This window comes from Mesoplodon bidens (genome assembly GCF_964165515.1).
Source record: "Mesoplodon bidens genome assembly, chromosome: 2".
Lineage (NCBI taxonomy): Eukaryota > Metazoa > Chordata > Mammalia > Artiodactyla > Ziphiidae > Mesoplodon > Mesoplodon bidens.
The window spans coordinates 179090288-179108658 of NC_138177.1; the positions used below are offsets into that span (position 1 = coordinate 179090288).

The window sequence follows — 18371 nt, forward strand, 5'->3', positions numbered from 1 at the left end:
TCAAATATTTTCTCAGTCCCTTTCTTTTTCTCTTCTTCTTCTGGAACCCCTATAATTCGAATGTTGGTGCGTTTAATGTTGTCCCAGAGGTCTCTGAGACTCTCCTCTGTTCTTTTCAGTCTTTTTTCTTTATTTTGCTCTGCAGCAGTTATTTCCACTATTTTATCTTCCACCTCACTTATCCGTTCTTCTGCCTCAGTTATTCTGCTATTGATCCCATCTAGAGTATTTTTTATTTCATGTATTGTGTTTTTAATCGATGCTTGATTCATCTTTAGTTCTTCTAGGTCCTTGTTAACTGTTTCTTGCATTTTGTCTATTCTATTTCCAAGATTTTGGATCTGGGAAATAGAATCTTGGATCATCTTTACCATCATTATTCTGAATTCTTTTTCAGGTAGACTGCCTATTACCTCTTCATTTGTTAGATCTGGTGGGTTTTTATCTTGCTCCTTCTCCTGCTGTGTGTTTTTCTGTCTTCTCATTTTGCTTATGTTACTGTGTTTGGGGTCTCCTTTTTGCAGGCTGCAGGTTCGTAGTTCCCGTTGTTTTTGGTGTCTGTCCCCAGTGGCTAAGGTTGGTTTAGTGGGTTGTGTAGGCTTCCTGGTGGAGGGGACTAGTGCCTGTGTTCTGGTGGATGAGGCTGGATCTTGTCTTTCTGGTGGGCAGGTCCACGTCTGGTGGTGTGTTTTGGGGTGTCTGCGGACTTTTTATGATTTTAGGCCACCTCTCTGCTAATGGGTGGCGTTGTGTTCCTGTCTTGCTAGTTGTTTGGCTTAGGGTGTCCAGCACTGTAGCTTGCTGGTTGTTGAGTGAAGCTGGGTGCTGGTGTTGAGATGGAGATCTCTGGAAGATTTTTGCCGTTTGATATTATGTGGAGCTGGGAGGTCTCTTGTGGACCAGTGTCCTGAAGTTGGCTCTCCCACCTCAGAGGCACAGCACTGACTCCGGGATCCTCAATTTGGGATGATGTGTTGTCTATTCATGTATTCCACAGATGCAGGGTACATCAAGTTGATTGTGGAGCTTTAATCCGCTGCTTCTGAGGCTGCTGGGAGAGGTTTCCCTTTCTCTTCTTTGTTCTCACAGCTCCTGGGTCTCAGCTTTGGATCTGGCCCCGCCTCTGCGTGTAGGTCGCCGGAGGGCGTCTGTTCTTCGCTCAGACAGGACAGGGTTGAAGGAGCAGCCTCTTCGGGGACTCTGGCTCACTCAGGCCGGGCGGGAGGGAGGGGCACGGAGTGCGGGGCGAGCCTGCAGTGGCAGAAGTCGGCGTGACGTTGCACCAGCCCGAGGCGCGCCGTGCGTTCTCCCAGGGAAGCCGCCCCTGGATCCCGGGACCCCGGCAGTGGCGGGCTGCACAGGCTCCCGGAAGGGCGGTGTGGGCAGTGACCTGTGCTCGCACACAGGCTTCTTGGCGGCGGCAGCAGTAGCCCCAGCGTCCCACGCCCGTCACTGGGCTCCGCGCTTTCAGTCGCGACTCGCGCCCGTCTGTGGAGCCCCTTCAAGCAGCGCTCTTAATCCCCTCTCCTCGCGCACCAGGAAACCAAGAGGGAAGAAAAAGTCTCTTGCCTCTTCGGCAGCTCCAGAGTTCTCCCGGACTCCCTCCCGGCTAGCTGTGGCACATTAGCCCCCTTCAGGCTGAGTTCTCGCCGCCAGCCCCAGTCCTCTCCCCGTGCTCTGACCGAAGCCCGAGCCTCAGCTTCCAGCGCTGCGCGCCCCGGCGGGCGAGCAGACAAGCCTCTTGGGCCGGCGAGCGCCGCTCGGCACCGATCCTCTGTGTGGGGATCTCTCCACTTTGCCCTACCCAGGTATGTGGGGAGTTTCTTGCCTTTTGGGAGGTCTGGGGTCTTCTGCCAGCGTTCAGTAGGTGTTCTGTAGGAGTTGTTCCACGTGTAGCTGTATTTCTGGTGTATCCGTGGGGAGGAAGGTGATCTCCACGTCTTACTCTTCCGCCATCTTACCCGGAAGTCTCTCTCCAAATTCTTAAAACCTCGGCTTCACAGAGCCTTCTGGGGTCTCAGCACACCAAAGCCCAACCTCCAAACTCAATCTCGGAGGCTGCTTAGAAAGGAACAAGCACTTCCACACCCGTATTCCAACTCACGGTACTGTCTGAGGTCGGTCAGACCTTACCAGTGAACTCACAGAAGACTTCTAGCCCATCTGGGAATTGCCCAATATGATTACATTCTAGATGATTCGCCAGCTCATGCTGAAATATCTGCAATCTAAAATGGACCATCCCCATCTCCTGTCTGTGTCCTTTAGAAAACTATTCCTTGATGACCAAGACAGCCTTCATTCCTCTTTACTGCTCTGCATGATTTCCTTGATAATACCATCTGAAATTATTCATTATATAACTAGTTTATTATCTGTCTATCCTTTAAGTTCCTTGAAAGCAGGCACTTTACCTTAGTGAAGGCAGATCTTTAGCACTTAGAATGTCACTTATACTCAATAAATATGGGCTTAATTTTTTTAATTAAAAAAATTAAACCAAAGGAACCACTTTATATACATAAGCCAAAATGAAGCAAGCAAAGGACCATAGCAGTGTCTTTCCCTGGAACATTTCACCTACAACAAACCACAAATCTGGCCACTCTCAAAGCAATGTCACGACCCAACGGTTCTCAACCCTGGGGCACAATCACCCCCACAGGGGCATTTAAAAATGTGTGGAGGTATTTCTGGCTGTCACAGTGACCAGGGAGTCCCATCGGCATTTAGAGGGCAGAGGCTTGGGAGGCTAAATGTCCTGCAATGGACACCATGAAGAACTATTCCATGCAAACACCAACAGGACCCCTACGAGAATCCTGACCATTCCGCTTCCTCATGAGGAGGAGGAAGACAGACTCCCATCTTTTACATGATGCTGCTTCAAAAGAGGGCAAAGGGGCTTCCCTGGTAGCGCAGTGGTTGAGAGTCCGCCTGCCGATGTTAGGGGACATGGGTTCATGCCCCAGTCCGGGAAGATCCCACATGCCGCGGAGCGGCTAGGCCCATGGCCGCTGAACCTGCGCGTCTGGAGCCTGTGCTCCACAACGGGAGAGGCCACAACAGTGAGAGGCCCGCGTACCGCAAAAAAAAAAAGAGGGCAAAGGTCTGAGCGGGCAACTGCCTGTCAGAAGCTGAACTAAGCTCACACAGGTCCATGAGTCTCACCAGGCCAGCTTTTGTGAAAGTCCAATACTTCTCAAACAACTGCCCCTACATCGACCCCCTTTTAAGTGGTCAAGTCTATTTTCCAGCCTGAAACACATCCCTACAAATTAAATTCCAACTTAATCCTGAAAAATCTTGACAGGGTGGTTTATTTTTAAAAATAATAATAGTAAGGTTTAGCAATCACCAGCTGAGGGAGAAGTAGGCTATAAGGCAATCCGCAGTCAGGATCCTCAGGGGCTGGAATGCAGAGAGCAGGCAGGAAGAAGAGAAAAAGCATCAGAATGCTTTAAAAAACAAACAGGCAAACAAAAAAAGGCCACAGTGGCAGGGAGAGAAATGTGTCAGTTTGGTAGAGACAAAAGGCGCTCTCACTCCTGCTGTCCAGGCACTGACCTTCCCCAGCCAGGAGGTGTGCCCACGTGCTGACCCTGATGCACAGCAAAGGTCAACTGCACACACACAGCTCAGATCTGAGCAACCAGAAAAACACTCAGTTCTAGGAGCGCTCATCCTACACCTGCCAGCGACTGTGTAGCTCTGAGTATGTCCTAGGCAAGATATGGCCTATAGTTCTTTGCTGGGAAGAATAAGATTCAATTCAACAAATGCTGTTGGAGAGGCACTGGTATAGTGGCAAGTGCATGACCTTTGGCATTAGTAACTGAGGGTCTGTGGGTACACTGGTCAACCTCTCTGAACCTCAGTTCCTCATCCACGGGAATAATGGGAAGAATACCAACACCCCACATTCAGGATGAGATGAGGATCATGAAAGTTATATCATTCTTCTGCTCAAAATGAACCAATAGAGTCTGCCCTATGGTGAAGTAATAGGGACCAGGTTTACCCTCCCACTGTAAACAACTGGAAAACTAAACAAAATAAATGACACCACTGTTTGTAGACATTGGACAGCAGGCAATACAGGACTTTGATTCCTGACAGAACAGAAACAAATGATGGGAGCCCTAAGACCACCCTGGCTTCTGCCAGGTTTCTGCACATTTCAGACCAAGGATCCAGGGCCGGGGCAGTGGTGGGAGGGGGGAATCCCAGCACATCACAGCAACAGATTGAGGAAACAGACTGGAGTTCAGGGAGGCTAAGTCAGCTGAAAGGCGCAGGACAGAGTCCCAGCGAGGAGGGAGCTTTGCAGAAAGGGAGCTCCAGAAACCTGCACAGAGGTTTCCTTAAGTCTGTACTGAATATTAAAATTTGTACATGCATAGAATGACACTCGAGACTGAAAAAAAGATTGATGAAGAAGCTGCAAGCTGAACAGTTCCCAGAACCCTCATAGGTCTCACAAGTCCCAAGCACCAGAGTTGAGCATCCTCCCTGCTCTATCAGGGCATTCAGTAGACACCTGGAAAGGCCACATCTTGGTGGGGGGGGGGGGGGTCAGATCACCCCTAGGATAAAAACAACCCTAGATCAGGACTTGAAAGAATCAGAATGAACCAAAAGTAACTTAATCACCCACCAGAACAAAACTCAACACTCTTTAAAGTAAGATCGCAATCCAGACCCTCAATGATGTAAAATTCACAGCACTCAGCACCTAATCAAAAATCTCAACATGTGTCAAGAAGCAGGAAACTGTGAGCTATAATAATAAGAAAAATTAGAATAATTAGCAAACAAGAGCATTAAGACAGGTGTCATAACTTTATTCAAGAATTTAACTCATTTAAAAAATACAAATATCAAATCACGTTGTACACCTGAAATTAACATAATGTATGTCGAGTAAACCTCAATAAATAAAAAAGAATTTAAAGGAAAACATGATCATAGTAAGGAGAGAAATGTGAGGTATAAAAAGAAAATAGAACTTCCAGAGATGAAAAAACATATCTGAAATAAAAATTTCACTGAATGGTAATGACAATAGGTTAGATACTGCAGAAAAAAAAGTAAGTGCACTTGAAAACACAGGAACAGAAACTGAGCAAAATGAAGGACAGAGAGGGGGAAAAAAGACCAAAAAAAGAAAAATATTTGAAGAAATAATGGCTGAAAAATTTCCAAATTTGATGAAAACTACAAACTCACAGATCAAAGAAGCTCAACACACTCCAAGCAGAACAAACACAAAAGTGACTAAGGTACAGGGGAAAATCCTATAAGTAGCCAGAAAAAAATTAATCAAAATTAAGAATGACTTCAGACTTCTGATCAGCAACTGTGCAACCCCCCCCAAAATACAATGGAACAGTATCTTCAGCTCTTCCTTGGCCTGCCTACAGAGGCGGCAGCCACCATGGCCACCCTCAAACCCCTCGTGAAGCTCAAGATTGTCAAAAAGACCAAGAAGTTCAACCCATACCAGTCAGACCGATATGTCAAAATTAAGCGGAACTGGCAGAAATCCAGCGGCACTGACAACAGGGTGTGCAGGGAATTCAAGGGCCAGATCTTGATGCCCAACATTGGTTATGGGAGCAACAAGAAAACAAAGCTCATGCTGCCCAGTGGCTTCTGGAAGTTCCTGGTCCACAACTTCAAGGAGCTTGAAGGGCTGCTGATGTGAAACAAATCTTACTGCGCTGAGATTACTCCAAGAACTCAAAGCCACTGTGGAAAGAGCAGCCCCGCTGGCCATCAGAGTCGCCAATCCCAAAGCCAGGCTGCACAGCAAAGAAAATGAATAGACAGGTCATGTGCACACTATGTTTGTGTTTAAAGAAAAAAAAAACCATAAAAACTCAGCCATCTGAGATTTCAATAAAAACAAATAGTATCTTTAAAATGCCCACAGAGGGCGGGGTGGGGGGGGGGAGATACAACATGACTGTCAACCTAGAATTCTATATCCAATGAAAATATCTTTCAAAAATGAACACAAATCAAAGATTTTTTCAAAAGGAAAAAAAAAGCTAGAATTTGTCAACAGTATACTTGTACCACAAGAAATGTTAAAACACTCCAATTAAAAGGCAGAGATTGTCAGACTGGGTGGGGAGAAAATGCAAGAAGGAGCTATATATTGCAGACAAGAAACCCATTTTAAACAAAAAGACACACATAGCTAAAAGGCCAAAGGATGGAAAATGATATACCATGCAAACACTAATCATAAGAAAGCTGTAGTGGCAATATTAATCTCAGGCAACTTCAAACTAAAAGATATTACCAATGATAAACAAGGACATTTCCAAAATAAAGGAGTCAGTCAAGAAGACATAATAATCCTGTATAAGTATGCACACATAATAGTTTCAAAACACATAAAGTAAATCAGACCAAATTTAAAAGATAAAAAGACAAATCCATAGTTATAGTTGGGGACTTAAATAATCTTCTCACCTTAATCAGAAAGTCAGTAAGGATATAGAAGACCTAAATAATACTATCAACCAACACGGCCTAGTAACATTCGCAGAACACTTCACCCAACAGCAGCAAAATATACATTACAGTTGACCCTTGAACAAGGGAGTGAGGGAGAGCGACCCACACACAGTCAAAAATCCACATATAACTTTACAGTTGACCCTCCATATCCAAGGTTCCTCATGCACAGACTCAACCAACTGCAAATAGTGTAGTAGTGAAGAATGTATTTATTAAGGAAGCTTTTAAGTGGACCTGCACAGTTCAAACCTATATTGTTCAACGGTAAAATGTATTTTCAAGTTCATAAGGAAAATTCATCAAGACAGACCATAAAATAAATTTACAAGACTTGAAATCATATAGAAAATGTTCTCTGATCACAATGGGATTAAACTAGAAATCACAGGAAAAAAATACGGAAAAATTTCAAATGTTTGGAAATTAAAGAGACTTCTAAATAATCTATGGGTCAGAGAAGAAATCACAGGGGAAGTAAGAAAATATTCTGAACTGAATGACAATGAAAACACAACACATCTAAATCTGTGGAATGCAATGAAAGCCGTGCTTAGAAGGAAGTTTACAGTTTTAGTTAGTGACTTTAGAAAAGAAGCTAGAAAAATAGAACAAATGAAACCCAAAGTAAATAGTAAGAAATAAAATTTAAAACTTACAAACAGAGGAAAATCAATGAAATAAAAACTGGTGTTCTGAAGAATACTAAAATGAATAAATCTGTATGCAGACTGATCAATTAAAACAGACATTAATTTCCAATATTAGGAATGAAAAAGGGGAAATCTCTGCGTATTTTATATACATTTAAAAGATGGGCTTCCCTGGTGGCGCAGTGGTTGAGAGTCCGCCTGCTGATGCAGGGGACGCAGGTTCGTGCCCCAGTCCAGGAAGATCCCACATGCTGCGGAGCGGCTAGGACCGTGAGCCATGGCCGCTAAACCTGAACGTCTGGAGCCTGTGCTCCGCAACGGGAGAGGCCACAACAGTGAGAGGCCTGCGTACTGCAAAAAAAAAAAAAAAAAAGATAAGGGAGGGACTTCCCTGGTGGCACAGTGGTTAAGAATCTGCCTGCCAATGCAGGGGACATGGGTTCAAGCCCTGGACCAGGAACATCCCACATGCCACGGAGCAACTAAGCCCGTGCGCCACAACTACTGAGCCTGCACTCTAGGGCCCGCGAGCCGCAACTACTGAGTCCACGTGCCTCAACTACTGAAGCTCGCACACCTAGAGCTTGCAACAAAGAGAAGCCACCACAATAAGAAGCCCGCGCACCGCAACAAAGAGTAGCCCCTGCTCGCTGCAACTAGAGAGAAAGCCCACGTGCAGCAATGAAGACCCAATGCAGCCATAAGATAAATAAATAATTTTTTTAAAAAGATAAGGGAATATTATGAAAAACCTTACAAACAAATGTGACAACTGCAAATGACTACAAATTCCTTCAGACACAATATGCCAAAGCTGACCCTAGGAAAAAAACAGAAAAGCTGAATAGCCTTATATCTGTTTTTAAAATACATAATTAATAATTTAAAACATAATTTTAAAATACTTAATTTAAAAAGAAATTAAGGGACTTCCCTGGAGATCCAGTGAGTATGACTCCATGCTCCCAATGAAGGGGGCCCAGGTTCAATCCCTGGCCGGGGAACTAGATCCTGCATGCATGTCGCAACTAAGAAGTCCACATGCCACAACAAAGACCGGGCACAGCCAAAATAAATAAATAAATAATAAAAAGAAATTAAGTTTACAACTAAAATTTTAAAAGAAAACTCTAGGCCCAGGTGGCTTCACTGGTGAATTCTATCGAATATTTAAGAAAAAAATAATAGCAGTCTTATAATAAACTATTTCAGAAAGTACAATAGAAAAAAAAGGTCGGGGGGGTGGGGGCTCCCTGGTGGCCTAGTGGCTAGGATTCCGGGCTTTCACTGCCGTGGCCCGGGTTCAATCCCCAGTCTGGGAACTGAGATCCTGTAAGATGCGTGGAGCAGCCAAAAAAAAGGTAAAAATTCCCAATTCATTCTGATAGGCCAGCATTACCTTGACAACAAAACTAGACATAGATTTCACACACACACACACACACACAAACTATAAATCAATATCCCTCATAAACATAAATGTGAAAATCCTTAACAAATTACTGCCAAATCAAATCCAGCATTATACATCAATAAAAAGGGTAATATATCATGACCAAGTGGAATTTATCCAACAAATGCAAGAGTGGTTTAACATTTGAAAAATCAATCAACGTAAATCCCATATTAACAGAATAAAGGAGGAAAACAATAGAATCAACTGGACAGACAGCAAAAAGAGCACCTGACAATATTCAAAACACATGATTAAAAAAAAACTAAGCAAATTAAAAATAAAAATTGAATCCCCTCTACTAGATAAAGGGGACCTTCAAAAAAACCTATGGCTGGGACTTTCCTGGTGGTGCAGTGGTTAAGAATCCGCCTGCCAATGCAGGGGACATGGGTTTGATCCCTGGTCTGGGAAAGGCCCACATGCCGCGGAGCAACTAAGCCCGTGCACCAAAGCTACTGAGCCTGAGCTCTAGAGCCCGTACACCGCAACTACTGAGCCCACATGCTGCTACTGAATCCCGTGGGCCTAGAGTCCGTGCTCCACAACATGAGAAGCCACCGCAATGAGAAGCCTGTGCACCGCAACAAAGAGTAGCCCCGGCTCATCACAGCTAGATAAAGCCCACGCACAGCAATGAAGACCCAACACAGCCAAAAATAAAAAATTCAAAAAATTTAGAAATTAAAAAACCTGTAGCTAACATCATATTTAAATATGAAAGATTGAGTGCATTTTCCCTAAGATCAGGAATAAGGCAAAAATGTCTACTCCCAATATTTCTTTTAACATTGTACTAAAAGTCCTGCACAGTGCAATAAAGCAAGAAAAAAAAAGGGCATACAAATTGGAAAGCAAGAAGTAAAGCTGTCTTTACTTGCAGATGACATGATCATCTACAGAGAAATAAGGAATCTACCCAAAAAACTATTAGAATTACAAATGAGCTTAACAAGGCTGCAGATATAAGGCCAACGCACAAACTCAATTTTATTTCTAAACACTAGCACTGAACAATTAAAAATGAAATTTAAACATTAAATACAAAAAAATGAAATACTTAGAGAGAAATTTAACAGAATGTGTACATGACCTACACGCTTAAAACTATAAAATACTACTGAGGAAAATCACAGACCTAAATGGAGGGGCTTCCTTGGCGGCACAGGGGTTGAGAGTCCGCCTGCCGATGCAGGGGACACGGGTTCATGCCCGTGTCACGCCTGGTCCGGGAAGATCCCACATGCCGCAGAGCAGCTAGGCCCGTGAGCCATGGCTGCTGAGCCTGCACGTCCGGAACCTGTGCTCCGCAACGGGAGAGGCCACAACAGTGAGAGGCCTGCGTACCGCAAAAAAAAAAAAAAAAAAAAAAAAAAAAAGACCTAAATGGAGACATATATCATTTTATGTAATTCAAGGATCAATATTGTTAAGATGTCAATTCTCCCCGAAACTGATCTATAGATTCCACACAATCCCAGGAAAAATCCCAGCAAGCTTTTTTGTAAGAACTGATAAACTGATTCTAAAATTTATATAGAGATGCAATGGACCAAAGCTAGAACAATTTTGAAAAAGAATAAAGTCAGAACACTTTACACTACCTGATTTCAAGATTTACCATAAAGCTACAGCATTCAAGACAGTATGATTGACCCTTGAACAACACAGTGGTTAGGGGGGCTGACCCTCCGCACAGTCAAAAATCCACATGTAACTGTACAGTTAGCCCTCCATATCTATGGATTCAACCAACCATGAATTGTGTAGTACTGTAATATGTATTTACTGAAAAAGAAACCCAAGCATAAGTGGACCCAGGCAGTTCAAACTCCTGTTGTTCAAGAGTCAACTGTATTTCCTTCACATTAGGAGAAACATAGATAAATGGAACAGAAGAGAGTCCAGAAATTAACCTATTATATACAATTTTTTTTATTTCTGACAAAGATGGCAAGATGATTCAATGGAGAAAGGGTAATCTGTTCAACAAATGATGCTGGAACAACTGATATCCATATGGGGAAAAAAAATTAACCTCAGCCTTTACCAATAAGCACATGAAAAGAGCCGCTTAATGTTATTTGTCATCACAGAAATGCAAATTAAAAGCACAGTGAAATACCACTACATACTCACTAGAATAGCTAAAATTAAAATAGACAGACAATACCAAGTGTTGATATGGATGTGGGGCAACTGGAATGCTCATACACTGCTAGTGGAATGAAAAATAGTACAACTGTGCAAAACACGTAAGCAATTTATTATAGAATTAAACATACACTTAGCATGTGACCCAGTAAATACACTCACAGATATTTACCAAGAAAAATGAAAACATATGTCTTCACAAACACACTAAAATATTTATAGTAGCCCCAAACTAGAACCAATCATGTGGAGAAAAGACTCTAAGGTGACCACCATGATCCCCACCTCCTGGTATTCATGCCCTTGTGTTGTCTCCTTGAGTGCGGGCAGGAACTATGACTTGCTTCTGGCCAACAGAGTACGGTAACAGTGACAGAATGCATGTTATTACATGCATGTGGTTACAATATCTAAGACTGTAATGTCCACTTGCCTTTGAGGAAACAAGTGGCCATCCTGGGAAGACCCATGTGGCAAGAAACTGAGGGCGGCTCCTGGGTGACAGCCAGTCACAAAGAGAGGTCCTCAGTCTGAAGTCCATAAGGAACTAAATGCTGTCAATAACCACATGAGCTAGGAAGCAGATCCTTCCCCAGTCAGGACCCCGATGAGATCACAGCCCTGGCAGACACCTTGACTGCTGCCTTGTGAGACTCAGCTGAACTGTGTCCTGACTCCTGACTCACAGACACTGTGAGACAATAAACATGTGCTGCATTAAGCTGCTAAATTTATAATAACACTGTTATGCAATAGGTAATTAATGTAATCCAAATCCATCAAGTGGTGAACAGATCAACAAACTGTGGTTTAGCTATACAGTGGAATACTACCCACTAATAAAAAGTAATGAATTACTGAGACATACAATATAAATTTCACAAACATTATTATGAGCAAAAGTGAGACACAAAAGAATATTTACATTATGAATACATTCATATGTAATCCTAGGAGAGACAAATATAATCTATAGTGATAAAAAGAGTTCAGATTTCCTGAGGCCAAAGGCTAGGATCTACTGGGAAGCAAGGTAAGGGAACATTCAGGAATACTGGAATTGTTTTGATGTTGATTGTGGTGGATGTTACACAGGTATATCCATTTGTCAAAACTGACCACAACACATTTATTGGAATTCCACAGTAAAGCTTTTGGCCCCAAAGACTTGGTCACTCAAAAAGCTATTAATCTATGGATTTTAAGTTAGGATAGGGGCAACTTTGGGGGATTGGCTAGTAATGGGAGGGATGCCAAGGAGGTTTCTGAGGTCCCAGTAACACTTGATTTCTTGATCTGAGTACTGGTTACACAAGTGTGTGCTCACTCCGTGAAAATTCACCAAGCTAGACACATAATTGGTGTACTTTCTGGGTGTATGTTAAACACCAGTAAAAAGTTTTTTAAAAACTTTAAAGGCTAGGGAGTCATTCTAAATTAAAGCAGACTAAAGAGACAAATCAATGCACTCCCTATTTCTTCATTGGATCCTGATTTTTTTTTAATTGGAGAATTTTGAATGTGGTATTAGTAAATAATACTTTACCAATACCAAACTTCTTGTGTGATAATGGTATTATGGTTATGTAGGAGAATTACCTTACTCTTATGAGAGACAAGATGAAGTATTCTAGGATGAAATATCATGTTTGTAACTTACTATCAAATCCTTCAAAAAAATATATATATATATAAAGAGACTGAGATAAAGCTAATTCAGCGAAATGTAAACAGTGTATCTTGGTGAAGTTTTTATGGGAGTTTTACAGGAGTTCTCTGTATTATTCTTTCAACTTTCCTATAGGTTGGAAACTTTTCAAAATAAAGAGTGAGGGGAAAAATATCTATTTGAGCTACTGTTATTCAAGAGTTCAATCATCTTCCAAAACTGCGTAGAGACTTGGAGAAGGAAACCAACATTCACTGAGCACTTAAGATGCACCACACACTCTTAACGTCTGTGACTTCAGCCAACCCTCAAATGGGATTATTATTACTCCCATTTTACAGAGAAGAAAACTGAGGTTCAGAGAGGTAGAGTGACAAGGCCAATAGTAAGCGAGTGCTGGAGTTCAAACCAAAGTCTGTCAGGATCCAAGGCCATGCTCTCCCACTCCGTAACATCTTTGCTGTCCTCTTCTCCCTTCCCTGCCTCTGTGTTTTCTCAGTCCAAAAGTTATTATATCCAGTGAACCTGAACAGATTAGGAATCTACGTTCCGTAATAATTCTCAATATTCAACAACCATTAAACAATCAGATTGAACCACGCTTCGGCCCTTCACTAAAGACAGAAAAACTGATGGGAAAGTACAAAAACAGGGATGACATCTCCCATTGCTATGGGCCGTAACACGTACAGACTAGAAGGGACTTTTTTTTTAAATATTTTATTTATTTATTTGGTTGTGCCAGGAGGTCTCAGTTGCAGCAGGCAGACTCCTTAATTGCAGCATGCGAACTCTTAGTTTTGGCATGCATGTGGGATCTAGTTCCCCGACCAGGGGTTGAACCTGGGCCCCCTGCACTGGGAGCTTGGAGTCTTAACCATTGTGCCACCAGGGAAGTCCCTAGAAGGGACTTTGATAAGAGATTAGCCATACAAAACCGAGTGATGTGGAGTAAACAGGATAAGCAATAAATGCAATTCCAACAGACCGTTTTGAAGACAGCCTAAAAAGACTATACCATTATGAAAAAGAGAGTATATCGCTGAAATCTAAAAGACACAAAGGACAGCTAGGATAAACACCGGCACTCAGCGTGTTCCTTTAAATTTCAAGGGAATTACTTCCCGAGCAAATAAAAAACCAATCTCAGTGGACTGGTGGTCAACATATGCAACTTCATATCCCAAAAAATGTTTTAATAGGGATGGAGAAAAGGCTTAGATGGTTTATAAGTGAAACTCCAGAGTTTACTGAATGGAATAATAACGGGTAACACACGGTGTCAGGGCGCTGTTCTAAAATAAGTTAATTCATTTAATCCTCAGAGCAATGCTACGAGAGAGGCACTAGTATTATTCCTATTTTACAGGTGGGGAAACTAAAACCAGAGGAGTTAAGTAACTTGTCCAAGATCACACAGCTGGTAAGTAGTGGTGCTAGGATTCTAGCCCAGTGGGGATGGCTCCAGAGTCCATACTTCTAACCACTGCTCTACACTGCTTTTCAAAGAAAGAAATTGTTGGTTATTTACCCTTTATCTTTCAAAATGAGAGACTGATGCCACACTGCCAGCTAACAAACTTGCTATGAGAGACAGAATACTGCCTCAGTCCCACAGGTGTGATGCGTTCCTCTCAGACACAAACCAGGTTTGGAGGAAATACCCAAACAGTTCGTTCTTTCAGTTCCACTCTGCTTTACTGGAGAAATGGGAAATCCACTGATCAGGACTAGAAAATGAAATGAGAAGCAACTGCTAAAGAGAGTTGGTTTACTTTAAATGTGTGCATTTGGGGCTTCCCTGGGGGTGCAGTGGGTAAGAATCCGCCTGCCAATGCAGGGGACAAAGGTTTGATCCCTGGCCCGGGAAGATCCCCCGTGCCACGAAGCAACTAAGCCCATGCGCCACAATACTGAGCCTGCACTCTAGAGCCCGTGAGTCACAACTACTGAAGCCCGCGCCTAGACCCCGTGCTCCGCAAGAAGAGACGCCACCGCAATGAGGAGCCCGCGCACAGCAACGAAGAGTAGCCCCCGCTCGCCTCACTAGAGAGACTGCGCGCAGCAGCGAAGACCCAACACAGCCAAAAATAAAACTTTAAAAAAAAATTTTTTTAAAGTGTGCATTTGCAGCTTATTGTCAGTGACAGAATTTGGCATGAAGCATTCAAGTTTTTTCCCAAGCTGCCAGCATTTCCTGATGCAATCCCATCTCTATCAGGGGAGGGCAAAGAAGCAGCAGAGTTGAAAACCAAACAAGTACTGGCCCAGCCCCCTTAAGGAACCTAGATCCCTTGCACGTGTACAGAGAGGACAATTTCCAGAACCAAAGGAATCCTTGGGCACTACAAAGGCTCCGAGTGGCAGAATTTTTAGTAACCTTCACAGCACTGGCAAATTACATGCGCTGGCATCCTTTAATCCCAGCCTATGGGCATTCCTTACATGTAACAGCTCAGAGGAACCTAGATTCTGAGGAGCCTCAGCATTTCAGCAAGCTAAGCGGGTTAAGGCAGGAAAGGAGGGACCAACCCACCACCAGGACACTCTCCACACTCCAGAATTTCCGACAGTGAGAAGGCCAGAATCAGCCCGAGTTATTTCTCACGTTTTACAATCTGGACATCTCTCTGAATCATTCACTCTGCTAACGGAAGCTGGTCTGAGGAACTCACAATTCCTCTATGTGCAATTCCTGTAACAGAATTATCATGAAGAATAAAAGAGTAATAAGAAACACTAAGCCGTATTCTTCCAAGGAAGGAACTGAAATACCAGGAGGCCGCTGAGAAGTCCACAGGTGTTTCAAGCAGGTGAAAGATGAGTGATGAGGTCCAGGTTGAAACCATTTTCTTCCTCCTCTGTCTAATCCTAACTAAACTTAAACATGTAGGGCTAACTAGTGGACTCACACACAGCCGGGTTCAAATCCAGGCTTAATCAGGCAAATGATTTGCGGCCCATTACAGACCCTGCAAAATGGCGGTTAATAGCCCGTACTTCATAAAGATTGTAATGAGCATTAAACGAGATAATAAGCGTAATTTGTCTTCCGCGTGACAGCACATACTCCGTAATTGTAAAGGTACCGCTTATCCCATCCTCCTCACCTCAGCCCACCCCACCTTTGGACTACAAACGCCTACAGAGGCCTTAGCATCCACTGCTTCCGGACAGCAGACGTACAGGCAGGAGCACTGGTCCTCAAGGTCCCCCGACTGGAGTGGGATTTGGCTGAGTCTGTGCCTGAAAAGCTAGAGCCCCTGGCCAAGAAAACCTAACTCTGGGCAGCAAAGACGGATCACCAGCCAAAAGCTCGGTGGCGTAGGTTGATTACAGTGAGTCCACTTCCTACCAACGCACTGAGAGGGTCCAAGTACATTTCCCCGCCTCCAACTTGGCAGGGGAAACGCAAAGGTGACTAAAGACGAAGAGGCTGGCAGCGGGGCCACCCAGAAGGCTGAGGCTGCGAGAGAGAGGGAACCCTGATGGAGTAAGGCCCATCCCGAGAGGGAAGGGCCGGGAACGATCCAGCCTCTCACCCCTCTCCTCAAGCAGGGGCCCTCGCATCTCAAGCCTGGGGGGCTTCTCAAGGGTCCCGCCACAGACCTGGCCAATCACAAGTGGGACCCGAGGGACCGGCAGGCGGGAAGTGGGGGGGCCCTCGGGCGCCCCCGGGCCCCTGCTCGGGAATGTGGTCAAGGAGGGGTCACGCGGGGAGGAGCCAGGCGGCGAGAACCCGGGGAGGGGAGGGGCGGGGCCCCAGAGGGGGCAAGAGGTCGGAGCCCCCGGCTTCCGAGGCTCAGGGTCCCCACCGGGCTCCCAGCCACCCGCCGAGCGCCCCCTCCAGCGGGGTCCCCGCCAGTACGGCGGGGCAGTCCCACTCCCCTTACCTGGCTCGGCTGCTCTGCCTGCTCCGAGGACGCCATCTTTCTGAGGCCTGACTAGTCTATCGCCGCTGGGCGAGGCTTCTCCCAAGCGCCCTCGCTCTCGCTCTCTCGCCCAGACTAAAGTAGCCGGAACTGAGCTGTCGATGGGGGACACCGGGGGAGGAGAGGGGAACTCCGACGTCCCCCACACCGCTCACTGTTTCCATTAGGTCTCTGCTTTCCAGCAAGAACGATGCCTGTCCTTTTTGATTTCTTATATATATATTATACTTATTGAATTAAATCTCTGCCCATCTTCACAGTGCCTTGGGCACATGTAGGGACACCCTAAATATTTAATAAATGAATGAATGTGAAGAAACCTGGAAATTAATTAATTAATTAACTGATGGTTCAGTTGGGTGCCTACCATTTGCCAGGCACTTTGGTAGCCGCGAGAAATAAAAAGATCCAAGACTCAACCCCTGCTCTCAAGTCTAGGCCAAATACACACACACGCAATTACATCTTGGAGCTAGGAGTCTGATAACGGTATGCAGGTCTATTGGGAGAACTCAGAAGAGGGGGCTTTTTGGAGAGGAGAGGCTTCTACGAACCGTTATCACTTTATAGCGGTTGAGTTGTTAGATTTTAAGCTAATTGTGAAATTATACGAAAGGGTTGCATACATTAGAACTATCAGTCAGTTACATTGCAGTTGTTTTTTGATCAATGGTGGTGTATTCAAAAGTGTTGCCTCAGTTAACAATTCCTCCTACCAAACACTTTTACATGTCTTTTTCTCATAATATCTGATTTCCTTTAATAAACACAATATGAAAGAGATTGACCCTGAATGAATACGGGCTGATAATTATTACTTGTTTATATAGAATGCCCCCTTTTTAAGCAAGGAAACTTTCTGATAATTTTTTAAATATTATTTTAATCTTAAATGTTAGTTTTTCAGGAGTGAAAAACACAGACTTTTCCATAAGTAACAGTATTAGAACGAAGACAAATATATTGTCAAGCAGCATCAGAACATCTCAACAGTGATGTGGTTCGCATTTACCCTTTTCTCTCTGATTTCTTTGAGCCTTAATGTTTAATCTAGTTATTTAAGCATTTCGTTCCGAGGTCCCAACCCAATTTGCAGAGCTGAAGCAGGGAATCGAAAGAGTGGAGCTCTTTCCATGCCTAGCGCAGCCATGGCTTGTGGTCCCAAGAAGCACCTGAAGCGCGTAGCAGCTCCAAAGCATTGGATACTGGATAAACTGACTGGTGTGTTTGCTCCTCGTCCATCTACCGGTCCCCACAAGCTGAGGGAATGTCTCCCCCCTAATTATTTTCCTAAGGAACAGACTTAAATATGCCCTAACAGGAGATGAAGTAAAGAAGATCTGCATGCAGCGTTTCATTTGGATTGATGGCAAGGTCTGCACTGATAGAACCTACCCTGCTGGTTTTATGGATGTCATCAGCATTGACAAGACTGGAGAGAATTTTCGTCTGATCTATGACACCAAGGGCCGCTTTGCTGTTCATTACACCTGAGGGGGCCAAGTATAAGTCGTGCAAAGTGAGAAAGATCTTTGTGGGGACAAAAGGAATCCCTCATCTGGTGACCCATGATGCTCGCACCATCCGCTACCCTGATCCCCTCATCAAGGTGAATGACACCATTCAGATTGATTTGGAGACTGGCAAGATTACTGATTTCATCAAATTTGACACTGGTAACCTGTGCATGGTGACTGGAGGTGCTAACCTGGGAAGAATTGGTGTGATCACTAACCGGGAGAGACATCCTGGTTCTTTTGATGTAGTTCGTGTGAAAGATGCCAACGGCAGTAGCTTTGCCACGCGGCTCTCCAACATTTTTGTTATTGGCAAAGGCAACAAACCAGGGATCTCTCTTCCTCGTGGAAAGGGTATCCGCCTTACCATTGCTGAGGAAAGAGACAAGAGACTGGCAGCCGAACAGAGCAGTGGATAAAATGATCTCTAAGTGACGTGATTGGGAAAGTCTTTGTACTTATAGA

At 44.1% G+C, this 18371-nt stretch overlaps 1 protein-coding gene and 2 pseudogenes across 4 annotated transcripts in view; 2 read left to right on the forward strand and 1 right to left on the reverse strand.

Moving 5' to 3' along the window:
• PEX14 (peroxisomal biogenesis factor 14) overlaps positions 1-16461 on the reverse strand; it is a 146692-nt gene extending 130231 nt beyond the window's left edge. The window contains exon 1 of one of the 2 annotated variants that reach the window (XM_081225850.1): positions 16351-16461. In XM_081225850.1, the coding sequence (XP_081081976.1) occupies positions 16351-16386 (36 nt within the window). In that variant the 5' untranslated portion in view covers positions 16387-16461. The remainder of the gene's footprint in view (positions 1-16350) is intronic. The other variant, XM_081225849.1, reaches the window with a different exon arrangement.
• On the forward strand, positions 4998-5828 carry LOC308612179 (large ribosomal subunit protein eL32-like; annotated as a pseudogene). The gene has a single exon. The product of its transcript is annotated as a large ribosomal subunit protein eL32-like (transcript).
• Positions 16462-17519: 1058 nt separating the features above from the next.
• On the forward strand, positions 17520-18340 carry LOC308612180 (small ribosomal subunit protein eS4-like; annotated as a pseudogene). The gene has a single exon. The product of its transcript is annotated as a small ribosomal subunit protein eS4-like (transcript).
• The last annotated feature ends 31 nt before the right edge of the window (positions 18341-18371 follow it).